This window comes from Cnephaeus nilssonii, assembly GCF_951640355.1.
Source record: "Cnephaeus nilssonii genome assembly, chromosome: 20".
Classification (NCBI taxonomy): domain Eukaryota; kingdom Metazoa; phylum Chordata; class Mammalia; order Chiroptera; family Vespertilionidae; genus Cnephaeus; species Cnephaeus nilssonii.
In genome coordinates this window covers 10,320,430-10,333,675 of record NC_137091.1, presented here as the reverse complement: position 1 = coordinate 10,333,675, position 13,246 = coordinate 10,320,430, and the positions used below count along the sequence as shown (strand labels likewise).

The window sequence follows — 13,246 nt, the reverse complement described above, 5'->3', positions numbered from 1 at the left end:
TGTCTCATCTCTAAAATTTAGCTCACAGGAATGAAGGTCAAATTTACATGAAAATACTATGTAATTACAAAGGAATTCTATGTATTTTTTAGGCATAGTAATTGAAATGGCCACTAAAGAATTTCCTTATTCCACTCATTCTGTTGACCTCATCATCATCAAGCACCCTGAGACAGACCTCCACCCCGACCCATCTTTCTTCCTCTTTTCAGTTTAACCTGCTGTTTGGATGGAGCATGTCCAACTACCGAACTTTTTTCAGCTCAGCAGTGACTTTTGTTGGTCTCCTGATGGGAATCTCTCATTATAACGAGGTAAAAAAAAAAAAAATCTGTTTTTCCTACAGACCTCTATTTGGTTTAGTATGCAGGGCTGGGCAAAAGTAGGTTTACAGTAGTGAGTACAGGAAACATTTCCCAAACAAAAACTGTAAACCTACTTTTGCCTCATCCTGTATCTAACAAAGGGATATGGTCTATAAATGCAGCCCCTGCTATACCAATGCATATTGGAAAAGGGAGAGAGATAGATCCTTTGCCATTCTGGTTTATGGTACCACTGATGTATACAAGCTTTTGGGTGACTGTTGTTTTCAGAAATCTGCCCTTTCCTAACCACATAGTCCCACCTCTCTCACTACTTGTATCCTTAATCTTACTGCCAAGGACACTGGGAGTGAGCTTGTGCTCTAGGACCTGGCCAGATTAACATGGGGTTGCTGCTGCCTTTTCAGTGGCCCTTTAAAGTATACTATGGAAATGACTTAAAAAATTAGGGCGGTACAATTCCAGAAGAGCTGTGACATATCTGTTTATAGTTAACAAATACTCATTTCAGAGAGCCTATTATTCCTCTCCAGGAAATACCAATAGAACCCCTTCCCATTCAACATAAAAAAATTAAGTAGGAAACCCAGATAAGAATTTGGGTCCAGCCAAAACCGGTTTGGCTCAGTGGATAGAGCGTCAGCCTGCGGACTGAAAGGTCCCAGGTTCGATTCCGGTCAAGGGCATGTACCTTGGTTGCGGGCACATCCCCAGTAGGGGGTGTGCAGGAGGCAGCTGGTCGATGTTTCTCATCGATGTTTCTAGCTCTCTATCCCTCTCCCTTCCTCTCTGTAAAAAATCAATAAAATATATTTTTTAAAAAAAGAATTTGGGTCCAAAGCACAAGCATATATTAGATTTGATTAGGGAAGGGAAAACTGCAATTCAAATTAGTGAAACAAGATTTTCATCAAGGCTTATCATTCTGATAATCTAGATTTCAAAGGTTACTAACTAAAATGGACAACTTAACATAGTTTCTAATATGGAAAGTTGCCATCTCCCTAAGATAACTGTTTTGGGAGGACTATTTTATTGTGGTCCCAGCCCCAATCACTAGGGGATGAAGTCCTCAGCTCTGGAACACTTTCTATACTAAAGGTCTTAAAGAAGTAACAATCAGAATAATAAACTTTTGCTAATACTTTTTGACATTTTTCTGCTCTAATCATATAATGTGAAGGGCAAATGAAGTTATACTTATTGGAAAAAATCTTATATCAAAAACTCAGATAGCCCAAACTTGATATAATTACCCAATTAAGTGGATGACAGGCTGGTACTAGGAAATGTTTTGACATATAGATTTCCATCATAATATTTAATGTAAGCATTCATCCTCTAAGTTGGTCTTTTTCTAAACAATACCAAGGCAAAACATTTATCAGTACTGGAAAATCAACATCACTTGATTTGTAGGTTTACAGTTGTGAATACATGGAAGTTTATTATCAATGATTGTATGAAGTATAAACGTACTTTTGCCCACCCCTGTATTTTCTGGAATTGTTAGAACTCACATGGGCTTTGAATCATTTTAATTTTGCAACTCACCTGCTTTCTTCTTGGAAAGCCCTGGAGAGAGAACTGTTTTTACAACCTTAGAGTCAGTCATTCTTGCTCAAAAGTATTCTCCTTTTTAAGTAGTTTTGCTTTGCTCCCTAGTTTCTACCAGTGTTTTCTTATGTGAATAAATCCCAAATGTTACACATAACGTGTTTTTAAAGTAGAAATCAAACTGTCAATGTTTAAATTAAAAGTGTTTTATTGTCTTTCCAGATTATTGCTTTAGACCCAGTCCTGGGATCCTTTCTGATCCTCACCAGTGTCATCTTGATGGTACTCGTGATCATTAACCTTTTTGTGTCTGCCATTCTAATGTCCTTTGGTAAAGAAAGAAAGTCCCTTAAGGTAAGTCAGTCTGTGGCTTGGTAATTTTATATACAGGTTTTCCCCATTATTCAAAAGTAGAGCACGTTCCTGTAAAAACTTTCAAAAGCCAAACTGGCATAAAGTATAAAAGCAATTACCATTAATTTAAATGGGAAAATTTTTTTAAGCTTTCCCAGTCCCCCAAAAGTAGCCTACCAAGTAATACATCAAGCCTAAAACAGCACTAACATATAGTAAAAGCTGATATAATATACAGCTTATATAAAGAAAAAAGAACAGTTCAATGTGCACTACTTCTATAATAGCTCACAGCAAACACTTCCCGTTTCGCCTTTTTCATAAAAGCAAGTCCTCTTCCGCTATCTTTGGTTAGTGAAAATAGGTACTAACATACATCTTCCCTAAACGTGAAGTGGCGTAAAGTGGGGAATACCTGTATAAGCCATACCATTTTATACCACTGGAAAAGCTCAACTGTAGCTGCTTAAGATTACAGATGGACGTAGTGCACAATACCAGCAAATCCCCTTTATTGGTCTCCACAGCTCTGCTATTTTCCTAGGAAACCCAGTTTACCAAGACGGCACTATGTTCTAGGCACTGTCCTGTAAGTAGCTGACCCTCAACTACTAAGAAGCAGCACTCCAATGCCTACCAGCAAATCATTAAAGGAAACAGTATCTTTACTATGTTACTTTTACCTTTGATACTTTTTCCCTTCAATATACTTGCTTTTCTCCCTTTGTCTTCTAAGACTTGGAAAGAAGCTACACTGATGGATATGCTGCTGCAGAAGCTCTCGAGTCTATTAGGAATCCACTGCACCAGAACACATGTGAGTAAACAACTGTGACAGTCGTGGGCACCGACACTGACGTGTTAAAAGATGAACTATCTTAACCCTGTTACCACCTAGCGAGTACTTGCTTTTGCATGGCATAGCTTAGAAAATTACAGATGTTCAATACACTTTGTTAAATTTTATCAGTAAGGAATCAAAACCCCTTCGCTGAAAGTCCTTGTGTTTACGATCTTGGCACTGTTGGGAAAGGGTTAAAGCTGCAAGAATGAGTGACACATTTAACTGGCTCTGAGTAACAGAACACTCACAACCAGTGTTCTAGGACGGTGGTGGGAAATACCATGGAGTCAGATGTGAGCTCACTGCAGCTTATTAAAAATAAAGACGCAGGCATGCCATCTGCCTGAGGGGGAGCATTTCTAACACTGTCCTCCTTGCCCTGATTTAATTAGGTCCTGGAAGCCTCTGCAGAGTCCCAGAGGAGTAACCAAGCAAACTCACAGATGCTATCTGGGCTTAAATACAGAGACTGAAATGGGTTCCTTACTGCTGCAGGCATCCACATGACCCAGGGAGCCAAAGGTAAGGTCTGGCTTGTGCCCAGCATGGGTCACTTGCTTACAATATTCTCCACTAAAATCCAACTTTGCAGCTCCCTATTCAACCCAACCAGTGGAGAAAGCAGGTCATAGAATTTTTAACTTTATTATCAGCTACCAAGGTATTGGATACAAACCAATCAAAAACATTAAAGAAAGGTTGCTTGAGACAGGTATATACAGATATACTACACAGAAGCCAGTCTTATCATCCAATCCCAAAGCCATCCCTATGGGAAAGGATGCCTTAGCTAAGGGGTAAAGGAGCATGTTAGTTACAACAGTAAGAGTATTGTCCATCAAGGAAAGCAGCAAACACCTACAGCCACATGGGCACCAAAATGTATGAGATTAGTTTTTAAAGGTTCTCTTAATCATAAAGTTTTCAAATGAAAACAGGAACCCCTCTTCTCCTGTAGGCTTTTCAGCTCACTATTCAAGAGATTTGAATACTTCTATTAAGGCAACTGGAAGCCCACCTTAGCCTTGAATGGCGACTTCTGCCCAACATGTGGCCTGTCCTTCCTTTGTCAGTAATACAATCCAGCAGAACATGCTAGGGGAAAAACAGGAATTTATATACAGTGCTGCCCTCTGATAAAAGGGAAACAGCACTCAAAGCCAAAAGGCCACAGAGGGCTCCCTGGGAATCCAGTAGAACTGAGAGGCCTTCAACTTTCCAAATAAACTTTGCAGCTGCATCCAGGTGGAACATTGCCCTGCAGCAAGGAGTAGTGTAGATGCCAATGAGAGGACCCAGCCTCCAACAACTGTTACAATGGCTTCCTGAGTCATTTTTTTCTCTCCCATTCATATCAGAATGAGAAAATAGACATCTTAGCCTTGATTCTCACTCACCACAAATCCACCTGTACTAAGTCTAGAACCTCAGCACAGGGCTGAGACACTTCCTAAGTACTCTCTTCCACAGCCCAGCCATCTCTGTCAGCTCTCCCCTGCAGAGGGATGGTGGGACAGGCGAGGAGAGAGCCTGGGCTCACGCTGACAGAAAACAGACAAGCACGGCTCCCGGAGTCGGCTGCTCCGGGCTCAGTGTCTCCGGTCCTTCATCTCTCAGGAGCAACAGGAACTGGAAAGCACCAAAGTTTGGTAGAGCAGGAAGAGAGCCCACAGGAAGTGCGCTCGGTGATGGTTAAGAGATGAAACAGGATTTCATGGAGATTCTTTGTTACAAGGAGAAACTTCTCAGTCTCAACTCCCAGGACTTGGATGGTGCCTGGATTAGGAGGCCTATGTTTTCTTTTTCAACTCTTCAAATCTCCGGGAAAGATCATCAAAGTCAATGTCCTCAGATGCTGAGGTGTTGGCACCAGCAGATGCAGTTGGTAGTGTATCTGGCACGGACGGCAACTCGGGAAGTACAAAGTTGTCATAGGTATCCACGGCTCTCGAAGGAGGCTTTGCAGAGGCTTCTGGCTTGGGTCCAGGACCTAATTAAATTAAGGCAAGGAGCACAGTGTTACAAATGCCAGAGAGGTGGCTCAGAGCCACAGTCCCCTTTGGCAGAAACAACAAAACAATCAAATACAGTAGAAAAGTTTTCTTTCTAAATGATTTAATTCTAAAGGTAAATACACAGAGCATTCATTTAAACACACTGTCCCCTTTCACATAGGCCTGCTCCTATAACAACAAAGTCCAAAGTCTGGAGTGGTACCAGAATTCTGTTGGATGAAGTTACTCTTTAAGGCTTATTGGGAAATTTTTTATAAGAAACTAGAGGCCCAGTGCATGATTGAATCATGCATGTGTAGGGTCCCCTACACGCTTTCGCTTTTCGCGGTGGAGCTGGGTGCCTGTCCGCTGGTGCACCAGGCCTTTCAGAAGCCTCCGGCTCGGTGGAGGCTTCTGAAAGGCCTGGTGCCGGAGCAGACAGGCACCCAGCTCCCACGCTTTTGATGGTCCGCGGCCGCTGAGAGGCACGGGGGCTGGAGTCCCGCCCCCTGCGCTTCTCAACAGCAGGGTAGCCCCCCCTCAGTGGCAGCGGATCCGTGCCTCTCAATGGCCGGATAGGCCACCCCGAGTCCCGCCCCCCAGCCTCCCGCCGCCCAATCGTGGGCGTAGCGGAGTGATGGTAATTTACATGTTACTCTATTATTAGATAGGATGTTAATGTCAATCCTATTTGATGGAATGGGATCTGATCTGTATTTCTAGTCTTCCATTTTATAAGTTAAAAATCACCCCCTTCTCTATCTACTGTATATTTCTATTTATATGTAAGTTCTAGAACAGGCAAACCTAAACTATAGTTTTAGAAAATAGAACAGTTCTTGCCTCTGGGGTGGAGTTGACTGAAAAGGAACAAAAGGGAACTAGCCTAGGGTGATAGAAATGTTTTATAATTTTGCTGGTTACATATTATATGTGTGTGTAGACACACATGTAATATCAAAACTCATCAATAGATTATATAATTTTGTGTATAGTAAAATACAACTCTCTAATTTAAAAAAATATATACTCCCTGTGGGTTTCTAGGGTGCTGGTAGTGGTTTTGAATAGACGGCTACTGAACATGCCTGCTTTGTAAAAAGTCACTGAGCTATTTGCTTATAATTTGTGCCTATTCACCCCTCCTTCTTTTAATTTCCAGGCACAATGGAAGCTGAATCAGCAGGAACATAAAGAAGTTGAAAAAATAAAAATGTGTGGAATAGAAACAGGGAACCTGTGCGATTCTTTGGGGCCCAGGAAGATTATTTTCCTTTTGGAAGAGGGAAATCCTGAGTTCTGTTTTTGCCATACTGCATTTGGAGGGAGGACAGGGCATGTGGGTTGAATTCCATGTATGATAAAACAGCAAAGGGCTCAGCACTGAGCCTTGAGGGTTTCTAACTCACACTTACCAACAATCTGTGCAGAAGAGACATTCTTATCAGCATTACTGTCATCGACCTGAAACACAAACATTGTTACCAAAGAAAGCAATGGCATCACTGGAGAAAGTATGGATACATGTATAAGCCCCTGTGCGGTCCAAAGCTAAGCTGCTCAGCGAAAGCATCAGAACCTGCCCCTCCACTCCTTCCTGATCTTCCAGATAGATACCAGATGATATAGGTAACATGTTGAAAACCAAGCGGAGAAAAAGGAAAATCTAACCACAATGTAACACCTCTTTAATCTGATACCTTCACCTTCCAGGCAGAGAAAGCACTAAACCACTGACTTCATCTCCAAGAACCAAGTCTTCAAATACTGATGATCATCTACCTCATTCTTCGAAACAGTTGTGGGCAATGCTTCAATGCATGCAAGACCAAAACATAAGAAAAACTCAGGCCCAAGGTAACATAACCAAAGGAAAGAATACTAAGCAAGCTCAGGAACAGGAGAATCTCCCTAGATGAATCATTTCCACAGCAAACACCAGACCAATTTGTTTTCTCAGTTATGCATCAGGTGGAAACAGCTTTCAAAAGGCACACACCAGCCTTGGCCGGTTTTGCTCCGTAGTTAAGAGCATTGGGTCATGGGTTTGATTCCCGGTAAAAGGCACATACCTCAGTTACAGGTTCGATCCCTGACCCCACTTGGGGCATGTGCGGGAGGCAACCAGTTGATGTGTGTGTGTCTCTATCTCCCTCCTCTCTACTCTTAAAAAAAAAAGGCACATACTGGCTGAACATACGAGGCTGGCAGAAAACAAGTCATCTAATTCTAAACCAAAGCTGCTACAACCACCTACAGAGTTCAAAGCATCAATTAGCCAATTAGAGCAAGTTTTAACCACAAGACTAAAATGTAAAACTAATGCTACAGGACACTTGTGTGTCAGACAAAAATCTGGTCACTACTGCATTACAAAGTATTGAGAATTTATAAAGCTGGTAGTTTTATTATTATGATATTCTAGCACCAAGACTGTACCAGCTCCAGTAAGTCTCTACATAGTCAAAAAAAAGACGGTTAAGTGCCCTACTAGAACTTTCTAAGATCTGCAGCTCCCTCCTCCTGATCCTGGCTGAATTGCAGACAAAGCATTGCCACCAATGATGCTGCCGCCACCACCACATCCCATTTCCAGGATAATGTAAAGCAACACAATCCAAAAGCAAGAACAAGGCTGGTACTAGAGTTGATCAAAACTTTGCCTTCCCTTTGGCCATTATTTTGCTCTCTCTTCATGGGATTCACTCTCCTGCTGCTTATAAAAGAGGCTCAGGCACTTACAGATTCATACGATGGGGGAACTGGTATCTGAGGTGGGTGAACATTGGGAAAGGCCTGATAAGCCCCCATTGGCAATCCATTGAAATCCGACTGCAAGAGGAGAAAGGCAACATCAGAGACACTGCCCCCAATTAGCAATTTTCTCCGATACATAGATACACACAGAAGGTCCTCAAATAATGTCATTTCATTATAATGTTGAATGTCATAGGAAAGGAACTCTTGTTTCTATCAATTAGCATATGGTAAAATTGGGTTTCATAATACATCATTTCACTTAAAGTCACAGAACTATCAATGACATTAAATAGGGCTTATTAAACTCAAGAACCCCAAAAGAAGAAAAACAAAAATACCACGTCATCAGGATTCCAGATTTATTTTTTTTAATATATTTTATTGATTTTTTACAGAGAGGAAGAGAGAGGGATAGAGAGTTAGAAACACAGATCAGCTGCCTCTTGCACACCCCCTACTGGGGATGTGCCCGCAACCAAGGTACATGCCCTTGACCGAAATCGAACCTGGGACCCTTGAGTCCGCAGGCCGACACTCTATCCACTGAGCCAAAGCGGTTTCGGCAGGATTCCAGATTTTTAAAGATCTGTAGCCAAAGGCTATTCTGCGAATTACTAAATCCATTAGTTAGGGAAAATTATTAGACTTTACAACAATGACCTTCATTTTCTTGTCTACAAAAGAGGTTTTTCTATTTGGTAATAAATGACTGTATTCTTTTTTTTTCAAAGCTACTAATCTGGCCCTGGCTGGTTTGGCTCAGTGGATAGAGCATGGGCCTGCGGACTGAAGGGTCCCAGGTTCAATTCTGGCCAGGGGCACATGCCACGTTGTGGGCTCATGCAGGAGGCAGCCAATCAATGATTCCCTCTCATCATTGATGTTTCTGTCTCTTTCCCTCTTCCTCTGAAATCAACAACAAAAAACTACTAATCTGCCAGCAACAGGTCCTGAATATGTTTAATTAAAAAATAAACTACATGAAGATGAGTTTTTCTAGCACCCTCTCCAGATTTTTCCACTGCATTACTTCTAGCCAAACCAAAAGGCTTTCTCTAAATCCCAATATTTTTTACACAATGTGATCATTGTTAATATTTGTTCTTACTGCTAAATCCTCTTGACAATCTACAACTCCTGAGTATATTCACAGAGCCAACCTGTCATTTTCCAGAGCTTACATCACATTTATATGTATACTTACTGGTCCCTTAGGAAGTGGGTATGAGAAAGGAGTGCTTGGAGATGGCATGGGCATGGGCATGGGCATGGGCACTGTCCCATCAGGTCCACCAACGGGAGCTGTGAACCCGCCCCCTCCTCCTCCTCTTCCAGGGCCCCCTTTCTTCACATCATCTGTGAATCCAACATCAATGAGATCTGTCTCTACTCCAGGGGGAGCTTCTGCCTGAGAAAGAGAGAAATTCATATCATCACCCCACATCGCAGGCGAGGTGCCCAGGAAGCAGACTCTGAGATGGAGATTAGCATGAAAGAAGTTTACTAGGGCGATCTCTTGTGATAATGACTTGTGGGAAAGTGAAGGAAGCAGGGATGGGTAAAGTAAGAAGTTGAGCTATTATGCAATCAAAGGCTTCAGCCAATTCGCCAGGGATCTCTGGAGCTAGGTGCGGTGACCCTACAGCAGATGTCCCCAACTGTGTCAAAGAGGAAGTGTCTTTATTTTTATTTATTTCTTAACTTCTTTATTGGTTATGGTATCACATAATTGTTCTCATCCCCTATTCCCGTCCCAAACCCATCCCCACCCCCCTGTTGTCCATGACCCACTGGTTAGGCTTATATGCATGCATACAAGTCCTTTGGTTGATCTCTCTCTTTCCCCCACTCTCCCCTGCCTTCCCTCTGAGGTTTGACAGTCTGATCGATGCTTCCCTGTCACCAGGTCTGTTTTTGTTCTTCAGCTTATGTTGTTCATTATTTCCCTTAGACGCGTGAGATCATGTGATACAAGAAATACACTTATAAGAACTGAAAATGAGACAAGCCATAATGGTTATTTGCTGAAAGGCAAATGAATCAGTCTGTAGTGAGTTTCTTTCTGGGCTTTTTTTTTTTTTGGTTAATCTTCACCTGAAGGCATTTTTCCATTGATTTTTAAAGAGAGTAAGAAGGGGGAGAGAAAGAAACACCGGTGTGAGAGACATCGATTAGTTGTCACCCGCATGAGTCCCGACTGGGGCCAGGAATCGAGCCTGCAACTGAGATATGTGCCCCTGACCAGAATCAAACTTATGACCAGGCTGATGCTCTATTTACTGAGCCAGACCAGCCAGGGCGAAGGGAAGTGTCTTTAAATCCATGCACTGACCAGTTACAGAATACTGGCCCCAGGAAAGACTGGGTAAGGAAGCTCTTTTCTGTGGGCCACTGCTTGGAGGGATACTCAGCTTTGTGTGAGACACCAATACTCTCAAGAGCTGGGGGATTACATCTTGTTCTGAAAATTTGGAGTGGGTGTTGTCTAAGCAGCATACCAAAGCATCTGCTAAATTCCATTGACCTTAACTGCTGGATGATAATTATTGGCATATTTACCCTCCTTACACCGGAAGTCTCTTTAGGACAGAGACCTCGTTTTTATATATCTCTGTATTAATAGCTTTCTGTGCATTGTCTGGCACATCACAGGTATCTAATAAGCAGCAAGGTTTGTACCTTTTCAAAGTGCTTTCAGTATTCATTTCATCTGATCCATCTGAGATATGGAGGCACAATTTTTACCCAAAAAAGGCACTAACTGGGCAAAGGTTTAAACCTTTAGACACCAACTGCAGTGTAAGGAACACAGTTAAAGAAAGTGCTACCTAGAGACTCACTTTTCTGAGTACTCTGAAAGGCTCTAAACTCACCATGACCACAGAGTCAGGCTCATAGGGCACATTGTAGTTCTTGGCAATTTCAATCAGGTATCTCTCCACCAGGATTTTGGGCGGAGCTTCCACACTCAGTTTGTGCATTAGCTGTAATTAAAAGACCCAGGGTTAAGATGCATCTACACCAACCAGCCCAAGTCTAACCTGTCTCACTTTTACATTTTGTTCCTCTCATTTTATAGGTAAACTGAGGCAAAAAAAAAAAAAAGGTTCAGACCAGTTAAATCAGTGGTTCTCAACCTTTCTAATGCCGCGATCCTTTAATACAGTTCCTCATGTTGTGGTGACCCCCAACCATAAAATTATTTTCGTTGCTACTTCATAACTGTAATTTTGCTACTGTTAATGAATCGTAATGTAAATATCTGTGTTTTCTGATGGTTTTAGGCTCTACAGCAGCGGTTCTCAACCTGTGGGTCGCGACCCACAGGTTGAGAACCGCTAGCAGGGTCGCCTAAGACCATCGGAAAACACAGATATTTACATTACAATTCATAACAGTAGCAAAATTACAGTTATGAAGTAGCTACGAAAACAATTTTATGGTTGGGGGTCACCACAACATGAGGAACTGTATTAAAGGGTCGCGGCATTAGAAAGGTTGAGAACCACTGAGTTAAATGATTTTTTCCAGTCACAAAATATATTGCAAGACTCAATTCTCTCTCACGTTCTCTGGTTATATAAGACCCAGGTGTTGGTAAAAGACTGATACTGCTGCCTTCCACATTTGAATTCTTCCACCCTTCTCCCAACCTCATTTCTCCCTCCACAAATTATAAAGGGCACGAAGAACAGGGGCAAATTAAGATATGACACAGAACAACAGCCTCACAAGTCAGAGGTGTAGGGCCAAGTTAAGGAGTGGACGGCTCTGCCAACCAGAAAGCCTTCCTCCCACTCTCACTATGAAATGTGGAACCCTAGATTAACTCTACCATCTAGTGGTAACCACTGGATCACTGCAGGCAATAAATTAACCTGCCCCCACCTTGCCCATTGCTTCATGTTTAACCAGTCTGTTCCTTACCCTGTCATTCACAGTTCCAATCTGGTTGGTCCTACATAACTTGCCATATTCCTTGCTATACTTGGCACACAGCTGATCAGCAACCTACCAAGAAAAAAGAACAGTAAATAAAAGTGGAAACCATTCCTATAGATTGCTTCAAGCTTTCTCCTATCAACAGTAAACAGGCTTCTATTACAGGATATCCAAACAACTGGGGTCTGTAAAACCTTAGGGGTACATACTAATTAACTTATTGTTTATGTATCCATCCAATGAGCTGCAACTATATGTGGAACTCTAGAATAAGCATTACGATATACACTATAAATAATGATGAACAACACCAGACACTGTTCCTACTCTTAGAGAATCTTATAATCCTCAGGGAAAACAGTCATTACTCAAAACCACACAGGTAAAGGTACAAATGCAGCTGTGAAAAGTGCTACCAAGGGAAAGTATACCATACTATGACAATAGAATAAGATCTGATATAAAAAAAAAGGGTAACTGGGTGGTGGGCACACAATACAATATACAGATGATGAATTATAGAATTGTACATTTGAAGCTCATAATGTTACTAACTGATGTCGCTTTAATAAATTTAATTTTAATAAAAGAAAAGTCAGATAAGACTTTCAGAAGACACTTAACTAAACGAGGGAAGGAAGGGTATTACAAAAGAAGAAAACATGTGCAAAGGCCTCTGGTGGAAAAACAGGGCCAATCAATCCTCAAGCCAGAATAAGTCTAGTGCAGAGCCTGAGGGAGGAATGTGGTAGGAACGGAGAAAAGCAAGTGGGGCCAGACAATGCAGGGTCATGTCGGCCATATAAAACGTTTTGTTTCTATCACAAGCACAACAGAAAGATACCAAAGGGCTTTAAAATAAGGTGTAGTGACAGGATCAGATCAGTGTTTTTATAAGAACCCTCAGTTGTTCTGATGTAATGGGGAACAGAGTAAAGAAAACCAAAGCAGATATAGGAAGAACATTCAAGAAGTTACTACATAGTTCAAGCAGGCGATGACAATGGCATTGGACCAGAGTGGTCCCAACACCTGACAGCTGAGGGAGCACTCCCTGTCCAATATGTAGACTTTCAAGGGTACCTGGTACTTCGCAGTTGTACTTGTCATTTGTCTTTTGATGATTTTTTTTTGCTTTATATTAATGTAGAATTTTTAAATATTTGCTTAATTTATCACTCTTCATTTATGGCTTTTGGGTTTTGTAGCATATTTAGTTATGAGATTATTAATCTACCTAGTTTTCTTCAAGTTTTTATGGTTTCATTCTTTTAAAGAAATGTAAATCTTTGTTTCATTTGGAATTAATCTATAATAGTAAAAGGGTAATATGTTAATTAGACGGGACATCATTCTGGACGAAGCCAGGGCCAGAGGGAAGACCGGGTCCCGGGTGCCAGAGGGAAGCGGGTGCTGGCAGCAGGGGGGGGGGGGACGGACGGACGGGGGGCTACTCCTGCACAAATTTC

At 41.8% G+C, this 13,246-nt stretch overlaps 2 protein-coding genes across 3 annotated transcripts in view; one reads left to right on the top strand and one right to left on the bottom strand.

Moving 5' to 3' along the window:
• Nucleotides 1-3,584, top strand: part of PKD1L3 (polycystin 1 like 3, transient receptor potential channel interacting) — a 67,656-nt gene extending 64,072 nt beyond the window's left edge. Inside the window, exons 30-33 of the mRNA XM_079800332.1 lie at nucleotides 213-314; nucleotides 2,106-2,237; nucleotides 2,974-3,054; nucleotides 3,474-3,584. Coding sequence (XP_079656458.1) covers nucleotides 213-314; nucleotides 2,106-2,237; nucleotides 2,974-3,054; nucleotides 3,474-3,554 — 396 coding nt within the window. The 3' untranslated portion in view covers nucleotides 3,555-3,584. The remainder of the gene's footprint in view (nucleotides 1-212; nucleotides 315-2,105; nucleotides 2,238-2,973; nucleotides 3,055-3,473) is intronic.
• A 123-nt stretch (nucleotides 3,585-3,707) lies between these two features.
• IST1 (IST1 factor associated with ESCRT-III) overlaps nucleotides 3,708-13,246 on the bottom strand; it is a 30,449-nt gene continuing 20,910 nt past the window's right edge. For both annotated transcript variants that reach the window (XM_079800331.1, XM_079800330.1), the window contains exons 5-10: nucleotides 11,763-11,846; nucleotides 10,709-10,819; nucleotides 9,040-9,243; nucleotides 7,818-7,907; nucleotides 6,491-6,539; nucleotides 3,708-5,071 (exon numbers count right to left, since the gene is read on the bottom strand). In XM_079800331.1, coding sequence (XP_079656457.1) covers nucleotides 4,872-5,071; nucleotides 6,491-6,539; nucleotides 7,818-7,907; nucleotides 9,040-9,243; nucleotides 10,709-10,819; nucleotides 11,763-11,846 — 738 coding nt within the window. In that variant the 3' untranslated portion in view covers nucleotides 3,708-4,871. The remainder of the gene's footprint in view (nucleotides 5,072-6,490; nucleotides 6,540-7,817; nucleotides 7,908-9,039; nucleotides 9,244-10,708; nucleotides 10,820-11,762; nucleotides 11,847-13,246) is intronic.